The sequence below is a fragment of the Ursus americanus genome, chromosome 5 (genome assembly GCF_024610735.1).
Source record: "Ursus americanus isolate L20-20 chromosome 5, mUrsAme1.1.p, whole genome shotgun sequence".
Lineage (NCBI taxonomy): Eukaryota > Metazoa > Chordata > Mammalia > Carnivora > Ursidae > Ursus > Ursus americanus.
This window is the reverse complement of record NC_142131.1, coordinates 27,862,258-27,881,491: the sequence shown is the minus strand read 5'-3', so window position 1 is coordinate 27,881,491 and position 19,234 is coordinate 27,862,258. Positions and strand designations below refer to the sequence as shown.

At 37.5% G+C, this 19,234-nt stretch overlaps 1 protein-coding gene across 1 annotated transcript in view; it reads left to right on the top strand.

Moving 5' to 3' along the window:
* The window catches only part of JMY (junction mediating and regulatory protein, p53 cofactor), an 87,554-nt gene extending 68,320 nt beyond the window's left edge, over positions 1-19,234 (top strand). The window contains exons 7-11 of the mRNA XM_045796403.2: positions 1,135-1,221; positions 9,204-9,299; positions 11,250-11,850; positions 13,238-13,548; positions 17,537-19,234. Of these exons, the coding sequence (XP_045652359.2) occupies positions 1,135-1,221; positions 9,204-9,299; positions 11,250-11,850; positions 13,238-13,545 (1,092 nt within the window). The 3' untranslated portion in view covers positions 13,546-13,548; positions 17,537-19,234. The remainder of the gene's footprint in view (positions 1-1,134; positions 1,222-9,203; positions 9,300-11,249; positions 11,851-13,237; positions 13,549-17,536) is intronic.

Below are 19,234 nucleotides of genomic sequence, written 5' to 3'. Positions count from 1 at the left end.
CTGTTTCACATCCTGCTAGAGTTAACTGGGTAGTGTATATGCAATATACCACCTTTCTAAAATCTGAAAATAAGGGACTTGGGACCTATATTCTTACTTTGTAATCAAGGGGACTAAGGCTCCTGGTAGTTTAAATCACCCAAGGAAAAGCAGCTAGTTATGGTGCAGAGGTGGGATTCTTTCTGAGGTCTGTGTGATTTAGAAGCCCGAGTCATTGTATCACTATATCAGGTTACTTAAAACATAAAATACTACCTTCGTTATCCCCTGGAGACTGCCCTGAGCAGTTTAATTTTAGGATCTGTACTTGTTAGGCAATAGAGCCAACCCAATGTTGGTGAAAAAGACAAAAAAGTTGCTTTACAATGTGGTTCACTGGCTTAAAAGGTCATTCATTATGTCACTTTCTCTGGTTAGAAGAGTGATCTTTTGGTACAGTTTTGAGAGTGTTGGAAACTAATGGCCATCTTTTTACCTGGAGGACTTCTCTAGGAAGACCGAGGGAAAAGGAAGTTGTAGCATGGTGCCACGAAAATGTTGCCAGACGATAGTGCATTGTTTTGTAAAGAGGCATGTATTTCCTAGTTTATTATGTTTTTATTTTCATGTGATTAGAATAATCATTCTGACTTTTTTATCTTTAAGATCTCTTTTCACTCATTCAGTCTCTGACCATAAGCTACAGATTCTTACTACTATTTAAGCCACTCCAGGCAAAATCATGTTCTTTACCCCATCAGAGTTTAGAATACAGACTTTCAGCCAAGAGTTGTATATCCTTTTTTTTCAGACTAAAGAGTACAGTAAGACTTAGAATCTTTTGGCCACAGACTTCAGAGCTTAAAGAGAGCTTTGAGATTATCTAAGGACACCCTCTTCTACTCTCTCTGGTTGTATCCCTCCCCATCCAAAAAAAAAAAGGATTTCTACAGAAGTTAATACTTTTAAAGATCCTCATGATTTGGTTTCTGCTGCTTTAGTACTCCAGATGAAAAACCAGAGGCGGCCTACTTGGTATTTTGCTATGTAGGTACATGTTAAGATTAAAATTAAAAGCAATAAAATAAACTCTGGTGTGGTGTTCCGAGTCATTCAGGTTTCATTTATATTAAAACACATTTTATGTATTTATAGGAAATTTGTATTGCAAAACACAATGAAAAGTTCCAGCAGCGCCTTCGGAGTGAAGATGAATATAGAACCCATCACACAGTACAACTAGTAAGTTTGGACTTGGGGAGACTTAGAAGAAAACTTCGATTTTTACATGTCTCAGAGTGAATAAGATTTATAGAGAATAAGAAAATGTGAATAACTAGATGTTAGCATTAATTCTATGTATATAGGAATGTATGTAGTTCAGCATGTGTGCATATATATATGTTCATTATTATTCAGAATCGTTTCAGACAAATTGAGTAGACTATAGGGACAGTTCCCATTTACCTCCACACACGCACAGCTTCTCCTACCAACCGCTGTGTGTCGTACCTTTGTTACAGTCAATGAATCAATGTTGATACATCGTTATCACCCAAAGTCCATAGTTCAGAGTTCATTGTTGGTGCTGTGTGTTCTCTTGGTTTTAGCAAATGTATAGTGATATGAATCCACCGTTACAATAACATACAGAACATTTTCACCACCCTGTGAATGTCCTGTTTGTACCACTGATCTTTTTACTGTCTCCACAGTTTTGCCTTTTCTGGAATGTTTAATTGAAATCATACAGTATGTAGCCTTTTCAGATGACATAACTTAGTAATATGCATTTAAGATTACTCCATCCATTTTCTTTTTCTTTCTTTTTTTTTCCTCCATGCATTTTCATGGCTTGATAGTTTATTTCTTTTTAGTGCCGGGTAATATTCCACTGTCTGGGTACACCACAGTTTATTTATCGATTCACCTACTGAGACATGTTGGTTGCTCCCAAGTTTTGGTACTTAAGAATGAAGTTGCTGTACACATTCATACAGGTTTTTGTGTGCACGTAAGTTTTCATCTCTTGGGTAAATACCAAGGAGCACAATTGCTGGATCACAAGGTAAGAGTTGATTTAATTTTCTAGGAAACTGTGAAACAGTCTTCCAGAGTGGCTGTAGCATTCTGCATTGCTACCAGCAGTGAATGAGAGTTCCTATTGCTCCACATCCTTACCAGCATTTGGTATTGTGTCAGTGTTTTTGTATTTTAGCCATTCTAATTAGGAGTGTGTTGGTATCTGATGAATATTTAGTTGGCAGTTCCCTAGTGGTGTGTGACAATGAGTATCTTTTCATAATGCTTTCTTGTCATCTGCACATCTTCTTTGCTGAGGTTATGTACAGATCTTTCGCTGGTTTTTTAATTGGGTTCTTTGTTTTCTTTTTATTGAGTTGGAAGAATTCTTTATCTATTCTGGATAACAGTCCTTTATCAGATAGGGTTTTTCAGATATTTTCTCCACATTTGTGGCTTGTCTTTCATTCTCTTGACAGCATCTCTTGCAGAACAGAATATTTTTAATTTTAATATTAATGAAGTCCAGCTTATCACTTCTTTCTTTCATGAGTTGTACTTTTGGTGCTATTAGATCTAAAAAGTCCTCTCCAAACCCAGGGTCATCTATATTTTCTCCTATGTTACATTTTGGGAGCTTTATAGTTTTACATTTAAGTTTGTGATCTGTTCTGAGTTAATGTATGTAAAGAGTATAGGGTCTGTAGCTTAACTTCTTTTTAAATCAGAATGTCTAGTTGTTCCAACACCACTTCTTTAAAAAAGAAACCACAGAAGCTGTCATTTCTCCATTGGATTGCCCTTACTCTTTTGGTAAAGATCAGTTGAGTAAGTGTATTTGGGTCTGTTTTGTACTGTGTGTTCTGTTAAATTGATCTGGGTCATTTGCTTCTCCAAAGCTAGTCAGTAACCACAAAATACGCAACTGAGATTTTTTACTAGGATTACATCATATTTATAGGTTAAGCTTCAGAATAATGGACACCTTAATACTGTACCTTTTTTTTTTTTTAAGATTTATTTATGTATTTATTTGACAGAGAGAGAGCTAGAGAAAGAGGGAACACAAGCAGGGGGAGTGGGAGAGGAAGAAGCAGGCTCCCAGCGGAGGAGCCTGACGTGGGGCTCGATCCCAGAACGCCAGGATCACGCCCTGAGCCCAAGGCAGACGCTTAACGACTGAGCCACCCAGGCGCCCCTGTATCTTCTTATCTGTAAACAAGGAATTAGCTCTCCATTTATTTAGATCTTTTTTGATTTCTTCTATAAGTTTTGAAATTGGCCTCATATAGATTTTACACATATTTTATTAGATTTATACCTAAATTATTAGATTTGTGCCTAAATCTTTCCTTTTTGGGGTGGTAATGTAGATAGTTGTTAATATTAAACTTGAGTTCGTTGCTGGTACATTAGAAAGCATTTGACTTTTGTATGTCAACCTTGTATCCTGCAGCCAAGCTGTAATCCCTCACCTGTGCCAGGAGTTGTCTTTTTCTGTTGGTTCTTTCAGTTTTTTCTACATGAACAGTCTTGTGATCTGCAAATGAAGACAGGTTTATTTCTTCTATACTAATCCGTACACCTCTTACTTACTCCTCTTTTTCTGTTAGCTCGGACTTGCAATATGATGCTAATAACTAAGAAGAAATGGTGAGAGGGGACATCTTTTTCTTTTCCTGATCGTAACAAGAAGGCTTCTGGTTTCTCACCATTAACTTCCATGCTTAGCTATAGGGTTTTTGGTAGATGTTCCTTATCAAGTTGAGGAACTTACTCTGTATTTGTGATATACTGAGATCATTAGTTCACTTTTTTAAAAAATTGCATTAGAAATTTTCTACTCCTAGCATTGCTATACCTCATTATGTCTGCAGTATATTATCCTGATAGTAGTATTTTCAGACACACGTGTCTTAGATTACTCAACCAATAATTTACATTTCATTAAATAGTAGAAATGCTGACCTGACCGTATCACTAGATATGCTTATGTAGTGTTGGTCACCCTAAAGGCCGAATGGCTTGAATTTGTCTGTATTAATCCCTTAAGCTCATTTTGGCACATGTTAGTTAAAGCTGCCCCTTACTCTTGATTTTAAACACATAAAAGTATCCAAACTACCCATAAACTATAAGATTTGTCATTCTCCAAGAAACTAGAAATAGCAAAATTAATTCTTGCACTTCTGTTTTTCATTGTGCTTTTCATAGTTCAGAAGCTGCCTTGCAAAGAGTATATAATGGGCCAGACAGACAAATAAGAATGCCTCCTATCAAATCTGTACCTGTGCTGTCCGACTGCTCTTGAGAGCCATGCTTAGATGTTGTTACTTATTTAATGCAGATTTTGGCTTTGATGAAATGCCACTACTTTGGTAGATGTAGTAACTAATTATATATTTTTTAAGATTTTTATTTATCTGACAGAGAGCACTATCAGGAGCAGGAGGGAGAGGGAGAAGCAGATCCCACAGAGCAGAGAGCCAAGTGCTCCCTGGGGTCATGACCTGAGTCAGAGGCAGACACAACTGACGGAACCACCCAGGGGCCCCTAATTATTTTTTTGGAATGAGTATCAAATCCTTTCTCCATGAGTTTCTTAGGGCAAAGAAGAGTAAAAATGAAGAAACTGGTACTTGAGGGGATCTCAGAGATATATGTCATCTGCCTTATAATTCTGCCTAAAACTAGCTTTGGGTAGAATGCTAAGTGTGGGAGAATGAGCCCACTAACCATCCCCTTATCTTTCACATGCAAACTGTAGGAAAAGGCAAGCTGGCTTACATGAAAATAAATCACTGTTTTTCAAAGCTAGTTTTAAACCACCTTTATTAAAATCTCTTGGGTGGTTTAAAATGCATATTCCTAGATGTTAACATTATTGTCTCAAAAATTTCTTCTGGAAGTCCTTGCAAATTAAATATTTAACTAAGACTAAGGAAGTTTATTTTAATATTTTATAGTGAGCTCTGAAACAGAATAAAGAAAATGTAAAACTACTTTTTTTTTTTTAAGCTCAGAGACAAATTGAGTAAGAGAAGGAAATAGTGGTAGAGAAACTAGCCAGTTTTCCCATTAAAAAATGCATCCTTATTTTATGTAATCACACTCATAACTAACTGGTTTCACTTCAAGAAAGTACAAACAGAATACTTTTAAGCTGTGGTCTGTGGAAACTGATCAGAAGTTTTAAGATTATTTTGGTTACAGTGGCTTTTTAAAAACCATTTTTTGGCAGCTTTTTAAAATTGAGATGTATATTTTACATACAACATGGTGTAAATTTAGGATGTAGCATATTGATTTGATACATTTGCAGTATGGTTGCCACTGCTAACATCTCTATGGTATCACATAATTACAATCCCTTGTAGCATTGAACAGTTAAGATGTAGTCTCTCAGCTAGTTTGGTGTTCGTAATAGTTTTTTCTAACAGAAGATATTTTAAAATCGAAGTGTAGTTGACCCACAGCGTTAACCTGAGTTTCAAGTGTACAACATACCGATGCGACAGTTCGAACATCATGCTGTCCTCACTGCAGGCGCAGCTGCCGACTGTCACCACACAGCACTGTCACAGTACCACTGACTGCGTTCCCTGTGCTGTACTTTTATCCCCGTGAGTTATTCATTCCATAACTGGAAGCCTGTACCTTCCATTGCCCTCCACGCCCTTTTTCCCACCTGCCCACCTCTCTCCCCTCTGGAAACCACAAGTTTGTTCTTTGTACTGATGGGTCCGTTTCTTCCTTTTTTTGTTTGTTCGTTCATTTTGTTTCTTAATGCCATGTATACGTGAAATCATACAGTATTTGTCTGACTTACTTCACTTTGCATAATACTCCCTAGGTCCGTCCATGTTACAGATATCGATCTCATTGTTTTTATGGCTGAGTAATATTCCATTGTATATATCCATCTCCATCCACTTATCATTTGATGGACACTTTGCTTACATATTGGCTATTGTGAATAATGCTGCAATAAAAATAGGGGTATGTATTATCTTTTTGAATTAGTGTTTTCATATTCTTTAGGTAAATGTCCAGAAGTGGAATTACTGTATGATAGGATGTTTCTATTTTTAGTTTTTTGAGCAGCCTCCATACTGTTGTCCAGTGGCTGCACCAGTTTACCCTCCTGCCAACAGTGCACGAAGCTTCTTTTTTGTCCACATCGTTGCCAACACTTGTTATTTCTTGTCTTTTTCATTCTAGCCATTCTGACAGGTGTAAGGTGATATGTCATTGTGCTTTTGATTTGCATTTCCCCAATGATTAGTGATGTTGAGCATTTTTTCGTGTGTTTGTTGGCCATTTGCATATCTTTGGAAAAATCATCTGCCCATTTTAAAGCAGATTATTATTATTATTTTCTTTGATATTGAGTTAAGTTCTTTATATATTTTGGATTTTAACTCCTTACTGGACATACCATTTGTAAGTATCTTCCTCCATTCGGCAGGTTGCCTTTTCATTCTGATGGTGGTTTCCTTCACTGTGCCAAAGTTGTTTATATTGGTGTAGTCCCAATACTTGATCTTTGCTTTTGTTTCCTTTGCCTGAGGAGACCTATCTAGAAAAACGTTGCTAAGGCTGTTTTCCAAGAGATTACTGCCTGTGCTCTCCTCTGGGAGTTTTACTCTCTTCACCACGTCTACCTCCAGCAGGATCCGTTTTTTCCTTGGTGCTTGACAACTAAACCTCCAGGTCTGTTGAACATGCCTGTTCTTCCTCACCACCGTGCACACATCCCTGCTGCTTTCCTAGGGTTAGTATAGGGCCTGGCTGTGACAGGGAGTTGACGAGGGTTTGATGGAAGAATGGAATTTCTTTATCTTCAGCTGCTTTTCCCCTAACATACCACTCTCTTAGATGGTATTTTAACATGTTATCCTTTTTTATTCCGTGATCTTAAAGTTTCCTTGCTCTTAATATTTTCTAATTTTGTCTTAACTCTCTATAAGCAAGGTGGGTTTTTTTCCTGAAGAATTGAGTATCTTGATAAGTGTATAAATTTTGAGCATTTACCAGATTTAAAAAAGCATATTCTGAACTCCTTTTCTTCACTGCTGCTTTAAAAATTCTTCTAAGTAATTTTAATTAGTGGCTGGCAAAAATGGTTCTCAACCATTCTTATACATTTTTTAAAACCTTACTGTGTTTATAGAAAGACATAAATGACCGTTATAAAAGATTAAAGCAATACAGAAAAAAATTACAGAGAAAAAAACACCAAAATACATTATCACATCTCCTCTTCCTGAGTTGTTTTTTTTTTATTCATCTTAGAGTTAGATTTCATTGAGGTACCATTTCAGGAAAGTTTCTTGGTTACCATATATTTGGTGTTTGGGCATGTTTTGGGATGTTTGTCCATTTCTTAAGAGACAGTTTGTCTAGGTCACACTGTCATATTTTCTCTCCATCAAAATTTTGGAGACATTTTTATACTTTCTTGTAGCACTGAATGTTGCAGTGTAGACGGCTGAGGTCTCCCCTCCCTCCAACCATCCTTCATGAGACTTGACTTTTCTGCGTGGGTACCCATGAAGAGTCTGTGTTTGTTGTGGAAGTCTAGTAACTTGACCAGGTGATCATTGTGCATCAGGATCTCCTGAAACTCGATGTTCACTTTCAGCCTGAAGATTCAAGTCATCCTTTAGATTTCAGTAATAATCATCTAAGACAACTGAAGTGGTAACTCTCACTAGAAATAGTCCAGGGAGAAGCTGGTGGGAAAGAGGAGAGGTAATAGAGTAAGAGAATAATGGAAGATTGAATTTGAAAAGGACAAATGGAAGAGAGACAAGTTAATGACACACTGGAGACCACTGTCCTCTTCACACGAAATTAACTGCTCTTTTAGGAGGTATCTTCAAGTTTTTAAAACAAAGCAGGAAATAAAGCAATAACCTATTTACAAAGCTAGAAAGCCTTTTCATTTAATACTTGTTCTGCGAAGTCAGATTTAATTAGATACCTTTTAGGTGATTCAGCAGCATAAGGAATCTTTTTTTAATTCCAGTATAGTTAACATACAGTGTTCTGTTTGTTTCAGGTGTATAATATCCTTTAACAGTTCTTTACGTTACTCAGTGTGTATTGTGATAACTCTTAATCCCCATCACCTCTTTCACCCGTTCCCCCACCCACCTCCCCTCTGGCAAAGATCTGTTTGTTCTCTGTAGTTAAAAATCTGTTTCTTGGTTTGTCTCTCTTTTTTTCCTTTGCTCATTTGTTTCTTAAATTCCACATGTGAGTGAAGTCATATACAGTATTTGTCTTTCTCTGACTTATTTCACTTAGCATTCTACTCTCTAGGTCCGTCCATGTTGTTGCAGATGGCAAGTTTTCATTATTTTTATGGCTGAGCAATATTCTGTTATATAAATGCCAAAGCTTCTTTATTCATTTATCTGTAGATGGACACTTGGGCTGCTTCCATAATTTGGCTATGGTAAATAATGCTGCAGTAAACATAGGAGTGCATGTATCTTTTCCAATTAGTGTTTCCATATTCTTTAGGTAAATACCTAGTAGTGGAATTACTGGATCATAAGGTAATTCTGTTTTTAATTTTTTGAGGAGCCTCCATACTCCAGACATACAAACTGGTTTCCACATACTGCCAGTTAGTATAAACATGGGAAGTTTTAAAATTTCTGTGCAGATAACTCCCAACTTCAAGGTGTGATATTAAACCAAATGATTCATGTATAATGCGAGAAATACTTTTTTTCCCTAACTTCCGGTTATATTGATTGAACTAATGTGCAGTATCTAAATTACTGGCCAGGTGGTTGCTGATTTTATTTGTAAGGTAAACTGTTTGATTTTGCAGAATAGAGCAGCTGCAAGTATTTTATACTTAAAATTGTTTAAGCCAGAACCTCAAAGATGGAACGTTTTTCCATCTAGAGAAGACCTGATTTTACTTTTCAGAGTAAACATCTTTAATTGTGGGTAAATGGAAAAAATGATACAGTATTGTTTTTGTCAGCATATCATTGTGAATTTTAAAACTATGATTTCTGTTAAGAACTGGTAGTTTTCATGCCGTAAAACACTTTGTTTAATGAATCATTCTTTGGAGTTACCCATTTTACTTATTGGGATAACTCTTTTTTTCTCCCCCCAATTAATAATAAAAATTAACGGGACACATCATAATGGAATTACTATTAATTTTTTACCAGAAGAGAGAAAAATTACATGATGAAGAAGAAAGAAAAAGTGCTTGGGTTAGCCAGGAGAGACAGAGAACACTGGATAGACTTCGAACTTTTAAGCAGGTAATAAAAGTATGATCAATTTCCTGTTTTTCATTCCTTTTTAAACAGGTACATATACACTCCTATTGTAACATTATGAGAAAAACTTGGTTTTTCCTTTATAATTCAGAAAATAATATTGGGGGGATGGGTTAATGGGGTGATGAGCAATAAGGAGGGCACTTGATATAATGAGCACTTTGAGTTATATGCAACCGATGAAACACAATTCTACCCTAAAAATAATAATATGCTCTTTGTTAACTAACTTGAATTTAAATAAAACTAAAAAAAGAAAGAATTATTTTAGGAGCACCTGGGTGGCTAAGTTGGTTAAGCGTCTGACTTGATTTTCTCTAGGTCATGATCTCAGGATCGAGAGTTCAAGCCCCATGTCCGGCTCTGTGTGTAGCAGAGTCTACTCTAGGTTCTCTCCTCTCTCTCTCTCAAATAAAAATAATAAAATAATTTTTTAAATTAATGTTTGGTTACAGGGCTACCTTTCTTCCATTTGTGTGTGTGTGTGTGTGTGTGTGTGTGTGTGTGTGTGTGTGTGTTTTAAAGATTCATCATTTGAGAGAGAAAGAGAGTTGGAGGGCAGGGGCAGAAGGAGAGAGTGTCTTAAGCAGACTCTGTGCAGTGAGCATGGAGCCTGACACGGGGCTTGATTTCACGACCCTAATAAGATCATGACCTGAGCTGAAGCCAAGAGTCAGTCACTTAACTCACTATGCCACCCAAGCAGCCCATACCTTTCTTCCATTTGTGTACAGCATTATTACTCTCGTGCTGTTGGCCTACCACTTCAGTAGGGTAGAATAAGAGGAATGAATGGTCAGGGCCTCTGGCAAATGTGGAATTTTTTTTTTTTTTTGGAGTTTTATTTAATTAATTAGTTCACAACCGACTACCCATTTCAGGCATCAACCTGTTATTAATAGCTCATACAGTAACCTTTGATAACAATCTATGGAGGTGACCCTGGCAGAATTAGAGAGTGGATCGACTTACATGAGAAATGGTTTGGCAGTTCTCTTTCCAGTCTAATCCATGACCCCGGATGCCAGTATCACAGCAACCAAACATTTCCTTGGAACTGTGTTTAAACTGAATGGTTCTAGTTGTGTAAGTGCTCAGGAGTCTTACTTCCACGGTCTGTGCTGACAAGGATAAACCCTGTTAAGTAAATGTTACTTACCAAATCCATTAATGCTAGGTTTTACTACAGTAAAAGATAGAACAAGAGTTCTGTATATTAGTACTCAAAATTTTATTCCCTCTCCTTCCATCATAAAAATGTACATGTTGTTTTGAGAGACTTTTTTGGATACCAAGAAACATTTTTAAAAAGAACATCAGGGGCGCCTGGGTGGCACAGCGGTTAAGCGTCTGCCTTCGGCTCAGGGCGTGATCCCTGCGTTCTGGGATCGAGCCCCACATCAGGCTCCTCCGCTATGAGCCTGCTTCTTCCTCTCCCACTCCCCCTGCTTGTGTTCCCTCTCTCGCTGGCTGTCTCTATCTCTATCAAATAAATAAATAAAATCTTTTTAAAAATAAATAAAAAGAACATCAATTTTTAATTTTTTTATCTGTAAGCATTTGAAGATACGTAAGAAGCTAATAAATACACCAGTATCATTTATCTTGCTACTATTTTGCCATTTAAATTAGTAATTTCAGTCATGAAAAATCTTTAAATCCTATGGTAATTTCGAACAGTTGGCTTGTAAGTGGATCAGAGGGGACAGGGCCTTGATAAAGGATTTGATGAGCAAATAGAGTTGAGTGATCATTTTCAAAAGGTATTCTGCTTTGATGCTCTAGTCTTCTGTTTAACTTTATTAAAGAACTTTCCCTGAAAAATCACAAAAGCTCCAAAATAACATCTTGCATCTGAAGGAAAAAATAGCCAGTTGTTCATAAATTGTTTTAATGTCATTTGACCAGTTACAATAACTTCTGATTTTTTAGAGGTACCCTGGCCAAGTCATACTTAAATCAACCAGATTGCGACTGGCTCACGCAAAAAGCAGCAGCACAGCCAGTCCTGTGCGCTCTGAGGACCCGTGTGACTCTCTGCCGGGAGCGCTGCAGGTGCAAGAGACAAGTGAAAAGGTGGAGGAAGGACCAGGGAAGCTTGGGTCATCACAGAAAACAGAAGCCCAAAGCCTCACACAACTTGAAGATACTTCATTAGCACAACTTGAAGCCACTTCATTACCTCTCAGTGGTGTTACCTCTGAACTGCCGCCCACTGTTTCTCTTCCGCTTTTGAATAATATTGACCTCGAACCAGGTTCTGTTACCGTAGCTCCACTCCCCCCACCTCTTCCTCCAACACCACCTCCCCCTCCACCCCCTCCACCCCCTCCCCCTCCGCCACCACCTCTGCCTGTTGCTAAAGACAACTCGCCAGAGACACTGGAGAAAGGTCTGCCTAGAACGGAGGGGAATGAGAAGAGGATCCCGAAGTCTGCGAGTGCGCCCTCAGCACATCTCTTTGACAGCAGCCAGCTGGTCAGTGCCAGGAAAAAGCTCAAAAAGACTGCTGAAGGTTTGCAGAGGAGAAGAGGTAAGTTAAACAGACATGTTCATCTTCATTTGTTGAATAAAGTGAGACATAAGCAAAGGACTTTATATTTCATAGGACCCTACAGAGCTTAAAACATTTAATTTTTGGACATCATTTGATAGCAAACAGGTTTTCACAGTCACAGCTTGGAAGAAAGTCTCCCAGCCCACATCAGCAAATGTGCGTAGACACAGAAATGTGTACCTTCTTGAGCTCTTAGGGGTGGTTTAAAAACTATACTTTGAAGTGATACTTGGTCTGTCTGGTAATACATAGTAAATGGCTCCTGTGTTAAAAAGAAAATCTGATTTTAAACCTAGGAAATACAAGAAAGGTATTCATACCAGAAAAAGTAAGCTAGCTAGGCAGGACCATGTAACATTTGGTCACAAATTTATTGAGGGCCTTGGTACACTCTTTGTATAAAAAAGCAAGGAAGGATGGGGAGTAACATACACAATTTATTGCATGTCAGGTATGCCTTAATAAAGCTGTTTTTGAAAAGAACAGAATAATCCTGGTCCATAGCTTTCATTGGGAGAACATTATCTAAAACAATTTGGATATTCAATTTTAATCTGACAGGCCATACTGTAAAATATTTCTTACCATAACTGGAGTAGAATTTTATATGTAGGGGCGCCTGGGTGGCACAGCGGTTAAGCGCCTGCCTTTGGCTCAGGGTGTGATCCCGGTGTTATGGGATCGAGCCCCACATCAGGCTCTTCAGCTATGAGCCTGCTTCTTCCTCACCCGCTCCCCCTGCTTGTGTTCCCTCTCTCGCTGGCTGTCTCTGTCTCTGTCAAATAAATAAATAATATCTTTAAAAAAAAAAAAGAATTTTATATGTAAAACAACTAAGTGGAAAAACAACAGTCACTGTAGTCATCAGAGCACGCAACTCTTGATCCTCAGGGTCGTGAGTTTGAGCCCCACATTGGGGGTAGAGTTTACTTAATAATAAAAAAAAAAATCTCTTTAAAAAAATAAATAAATCACCATAGGGAATCAAAACTTAATTCTTTAAAATTACATTAGTAACTCAATTGCTCTCTGAATTTAGATTGAGCTGGTGCATAATGGAAATCCTTTGGGAGTCTCACCCATTATATTCCCAAAGACCACCTTCCAACTCCCAGTCTGCTTGCTTCTCTCACATGGGAAATGAGAGAAATAACTTGGAATTGGAGCCTGGGTGTTGTGGCTTTGTTTGTTTGTTTAAACAAACATAATTGGGATCCCATCTGTTCTTGGGAAACCTTCAGTCCGCACTTCATGGTCCATACTGTTTTCAGTGTCCTTGGCCAGCACAGTCCTGAAGTCTAGAGGTTGCCAGTTGGACTCTAATCATGATCCTAACTTTGATTGTTCTCTTTCATTTGTGAAGTGAGCTCACCCATGGATGAGGTGCTAGCTTCCTTGAAGCGTGGGAGTTTTCATCTGAAAAAGGTTGAACAGCGAACTCTGCCTCCTTTTCCTGATGAAGATGATAGTAATAATATCTTGGCACAAATCAGGAAAGGGGTAAAATTGAAGAAGGTACAGAAGGAAGTTCTGAGAGAATCCTTCACACTTCTGCCTGACACGGACCCTCTAACACGGAGCATCCATGAAGCACTTAGAAGAATCAAAGAAGCATCCCCTGAGTCAGAGGATGAAGAGGAGGCTTTGCCTTGCACAGACTGGGAAAACTAACAAGTAAGTGCTCTTATTTTCTTTCATAGCATTCAGTAATACACCTTTTATATTGGATGATGAGGTCTGTTATAGTTTACTGATGAGATTTATTATTTATTATACAGCTCAGTTATATCATGGACCATAGACTTGTGAACTTCAGGCTTAGTGTAGTTTCTGGAAACTTTAAAGCACTTTTCAAAGATACTATTATGTAAATGCCTTGTTTATATCCCGCTCTTTAAAAATTTCTACAGTATAGTTGTAGCCCAAATAAAGAAGATAGTCGTGTTCCAGTAAAGTGACAGTCTTATTTCTTGTTTTAAAAACAGAACAGTCAGGATGCCTGGGTGGCTCCGTTGGTTAAGCATCTGCCTTCGGCTCAGGTCATGATCCTAGGGTCCTGGGATTGAGCCCCACATCGGGCTCCCTGCAAAAGGGAGCCTGCTTCTCCCTCTCCCTCTGCTGTTTACCCTGCTTGTGCACTCTCACTCTCTGACAAATAAATAAATAACGTCTTCAAAAATAAATACAGAAAAGGCCTTTTCTGACTAAAGTATTCAGGTACAAACTTATGTATGTTGAATTTTGATGTCGTCTTAGCTGCCTACAAGGGAGTTTTCTGAGATCAGTTTAGAAAAATTATGCATTTTCTGATACTTAGCTTTCTAATTTTATAAAATGAAGGTTTATCATTTTAAGGCTTATCTGCATGATACAGATAAAATTGCAGCTAATATAATAAGTATGTAATAAGTGTATGCCTATCTTACTGAGTATCCCTGTGGGTACTGGTAAGACATTTGGGGTTCTCCTAAAGCAATAGAGTTTTTACTTGACCACATTTTATTAAGCTAATTATATAGTTATTATGCTAAATACAGAGTCGGTAAAGATAACATGCTATAAATAGTATATATAGAATTGATAGTAGATTGTGCAAACTGTAATGCAAATATGCACATATATTCTATTTAAGTACCTTACATGCTCTTGCTGGACTGTGTTTCTGTGGGCTTTACTACATTCACCAAAAGTGGGGGGGGGTGTGACTCATAGTCCTGGAAAGGAAGTAGGTAAGGGAATAATAAACTTACTTGTTAGCAAAGTGATTCTTAAACATGCCTGATCATAAGAATTACCTGGGGAGCTTATTAAAAATGCAGATTCTTGGCTTTCACTCTCATGGATTCTGACTGAATAGATCTGATGTATATGCAGGCATCTGAATTTTGAAGACTTAATACAAAAAAGGTAAACTGTGTCATTAACTTTTTTTATATTAGTAACATGTTGAAAGATACTGTTTGGGACATACCAAATAAAATACTACTAAAGGCAATTTTACCTGCTCCTTTTGGGCATGGATCCATCAGAAAGATGTAAATGTTCTGCTATGCTCCCATCTCTATCTCTCCCCATCAGCATCTGCAGTAATCAGTAGCTTTAAGAAACAGACGGGTGAAAAAAATCACATTCCCCTCGATAAGTGGTTATATATTACCATTTTTAGTGTGCTCCAGCCAGCGTTCAGTAGCACCACTGTCCTGCCTTGGGTATTGGGCTGTTGGTATCCCTTTTTTCCTCTGTTTAGAGAGGCCCTAACTATCACTTTGTAGGACCCAGTGTTTTGGGATCTGAAATTAATTTCAAACCATTTGTGTTTAAACCTATGTACACTATGCTTTGTAAAGAATATAAATATATTATTGTGTCTACTCAACATGTGGCTATGTCTAGGGACCCAGGGTGTCTGACTGGGAATCTTTTCCACACTGGATATTTGTAGATTTTCTACCACTTCACAGTGCTTGTTACCTATCCCTTGTCTCTTGCTTGGAGCTTCTCAGGGAACTGCTAAGCCAGTGCCTAAAACTACCATCTTAGGCACTGATTAGTTAACCCCAGTTGGGCCTTCAGTAAATGAGTGTTTTCCTCTTTTGGTTACAGCTGCCCACAGTAGCCCAGTTGGGGTGCATGGCCCACCAGCAGTTGCTCAGACCAGCCCATCATCTCCGTTTGTTTTCACCCATCCCACCAGATCGCGCCCAACACATAGACATGGCAGCAGCAGTTGATATATGTTCAAGTGTTCGGGTGCTTATTTTTAGCTTTGTCTGCTAATTTACCCTTAGAGCCGATGTTCACAATATGTCCACGATGAATGCCATTTTGAAAATTGTCTAAAAATTTTTTTTTTGGCTGATTATTACTTATGGCTGGTATGTGTATTACAATGTTGAGAGGAACAGTGAAATACTCCCAGAAAGCACATGAGCTCCGGTATCTGCAAAGTTACTTACAAAAAAACAATGTATCCTATACCAGAAGCAAACCATAGACGAGTTGTAATCCCCACCAATTTGAGCAGGCAGTGATAAAGGAGCTATTCTCACTGCCTTGAATGTGGTCTTGGGAAATTGTTTTTAAATACTGAACTTTTAGATGCTTCTCTACAGATGGCTAAAAGGTCTATAATTTGTATTTCCTATTACAAGTCAGTTTCTTGAAGATTTTAAATTAAGTAGCTCTTCAGAAAAAAAGTAATTTCTCAAAACTTCATGAAATAAAAAGTGAGTATCTCCGGTTCTGCCTTGTCGTCCTTTAAAACTCTTCTCAGTGGGGTGCCCAGGTGGCTCAGTCTGTGAAGTTGGCTCAGGTCATGATCTCAGGGTCCTGGGATCGAGCCCTGCGTTGGGCTCCCTGCTCGGTGGGGAGCCTGCTTCTCCCTCTTCCTTTGCCCTTTCACCCCGCTTCTGCACGCTCGCTCTCAAATAAATAAATAAAATCTTTAAAATAAAACTCTCCTCAGAAATAGCCAGAGGTAATAGTGTCCTTGAAGGAAATTTCTAAACATCAAGAAATACATATAATTATATAGGCTTTACATTGAGTATCTAATTTGTTTTCTGCGGGTTCCTCCTCTAAGAGAAGAAGCAACTATGACGACACTGATAGAAATAACAGTATGATCCACAGATGTAATTTAAACAGTTCTGATAGTCACATTTAAAAGGTAAAAAAAACACGTGAAATTGATTTCAGTAAGACTTTATTTTATATGATGTATCCAAAACAGTATATTTCAACATGCTGTCAATATAAAACATTCACGATATAGGTTTTTTGGGCTTTTTTGTTTTTTGTTTTGTTTTGGGTTGTTTTTTTTTTAACTGAGTCTTCAAAATCCAGTTTGTATTTTATACTTATAAGTAGCACATCTCAATCTGGATGCTAAGTTGTCAGTGGTTAAAGTTGAAATGTCCTAGCAAAACAACAAAATTTCATTTAAAGGAGAAATTACTGCTTCAGATTTTAATTTAAATCAAATTAAAAATTCATTTTCTTAGCCACATTTCAAGTGCTCCAAAGCCACACGTAGCTACAGTATTAGATAATGCACAACTATAATAAAATAAGTTAGGATTTGATTTATGTGCATGTCCCTGTTTATCTGACAAGTAGGTTTTTCATGTAAGTGCTACCGTGCAATGTGTAAGCCGTAGATCTCAGATCTGTTCTGAAACTGAGCTAAAACATCTCTTTGAAGACCGGTACTAATCCTGTCCTCTAAATGTCAGTATAACAAAAACTCACTTTCTAGTGAACTTTTAAAATGTCATTTAATTCTTAATATACTGGCAGTTTATGAGGCTGATATTTTAGATTATATTTGGTCTTTTTATTGTTCTGACGGAATGTTAGAGTAAAAGGAATAAAAGTGAATCTAACATACAACCTTTTAAGTGTTCAAAGTTGTATTCAAATTATTTTATTTTCATTTTTATTGCTTTAAGAATACAAACGCATTTTTTTTAAACATGTCTCTATACTGTCTTTACAAATTGCCATTTATAAGAAAAATCTGTGCCAGATACTGCAGAAGTTGTGCAGGAACGTATATGTGTTTACAATAATACACCTTTAACATGGCATATTTTTAAAAGACCACACTGTCTTTAATAAGTCAGTATTTTTTAATACACTGTATTTTTTTGTTTGTAAACAGGTGACTCAACAGAAAGAAAAAATACCTACAGTTGAAGATCAAAGATTTGTTTTTGGAAAACAAAATTTTAAACGTGTGATTTCCCAACTGGATTCCATTAGATGCAGTGTGTGTTGGCTCAGTGGTATGAAAAAATGGAAGCACAATTGGCAAGTTACCGCTTTTCCGATCATTCCAGTAGTTGGTGGTTAACCTGAGTTTTAGATGTGCAGTGCTCCCGATGCGATGAAGAAAAGGCCTTTCAGAGATGCCTGGTTTTTTAAGCACCTTCCCCTCCTGTCTACCCATGTACATCCCATAGTGGCCAGTCAAGCTAGGGTCGCTCTGAGTTGGAAGAACACTGGGTTGACAGAGATCTACTGTGAGCTGTATCGGGACTGCTTTGAAATCCATCTTTAAGTGCACTGAGTAGTCCTCTGCTTGAAAACACAGAGCTTCTTTATCAGCTTGTATAAATAGCGTGACGCTCTGAACAAGAAGTTTATCGTGATAGCTATAGGACAGGAATTGGAAAGAATCAGATGGAAATGCACTGAAAATTTCCACATTACTCATCTCCAAAGGAATTTTCATAAAGATGTTCAACATCTGAAAAGAAACATAACCATGGAGATACACTTAATGTGTTTACCACAACATGATACATTTAACATGGCATATTTTTAAAAGACCACATACTCTCACACTTTGTAAGGTTTTGAAGTAAAAATTTCCATGCTTTTAAATAGCTCTTCATAATTGTGAATTTATAATAGTTTGAATTTCATGTGCAGCTTTGTTTATGAAAAGCAATACTTTGTAACTTGATAATATTTCAGATTATTTTTAGTCCTTTTGTTTGAACGACTGCTTGATTGGTGTAATTCAACATGACTTTCCGATGGAGAATCAGAAATGAGGATTCAGTAATAGGGCTGCAGATCGAGTCTGTTTAACATGCACCATTGAAGTTTTTCTCTTTATGCTCCACAGTGTAGTGTGTTCTACAAATATGCAGAAAGTAGACAGAAAAGCCTCCTTGGCGCGCATTTCACTATCTTCACATGTTTTGAGTGGAATCTGGGGAGAGAGCCTTTGTTAGTGTCAGTAGACCTTTTAAAATATATGTATGTGGTTCTGGGTGCTGAGTTTGCTATAATGGAGTCCCGAAGGATGCATGGATATGAATGGAGCCGTTACGAATTCTCAGCAGGAGTGTTGTGGGCTTGAATGAGAAGGTAGATAGGTTGGACCCAGTCTACAGTATTCTGTAGAGTGTAATTCTGCATCAGGCAGATGTCGGCCTTTATATGAAGGGAGTTAAGTAAGGACTGATGTACCAAAAAGAACTTTATTTCTTCTGAGGCATTTCTCTGGCCTAGACCCAGAAAGCAGTCCCAGAGTAAAAGCCCTCCAACATACATGAATTGGTTGTTCAGAAGAGAGAGAAAATGCTTACACCCTTGTCACTTTAAGATATAGTTCCTTTAAAATAATAATGATGGAGAAAATTTTCTGTTTATTGATGAGAGTAGGAGCTTTTGCACAGTTTTTTCACAATACATTAGTTTTCTTGTGTTATTCCTATATCTTATCTTGGAAGATTAAATACATATCTAAAATAGAAACTTAATTTTTATCCCACAGTGGGGAGGTGGGTGTGGAATTTTCCGTTTCCTTCAGTAAAGCATTGAAGAGTGCTTTTTTTTTTTTTTTTAA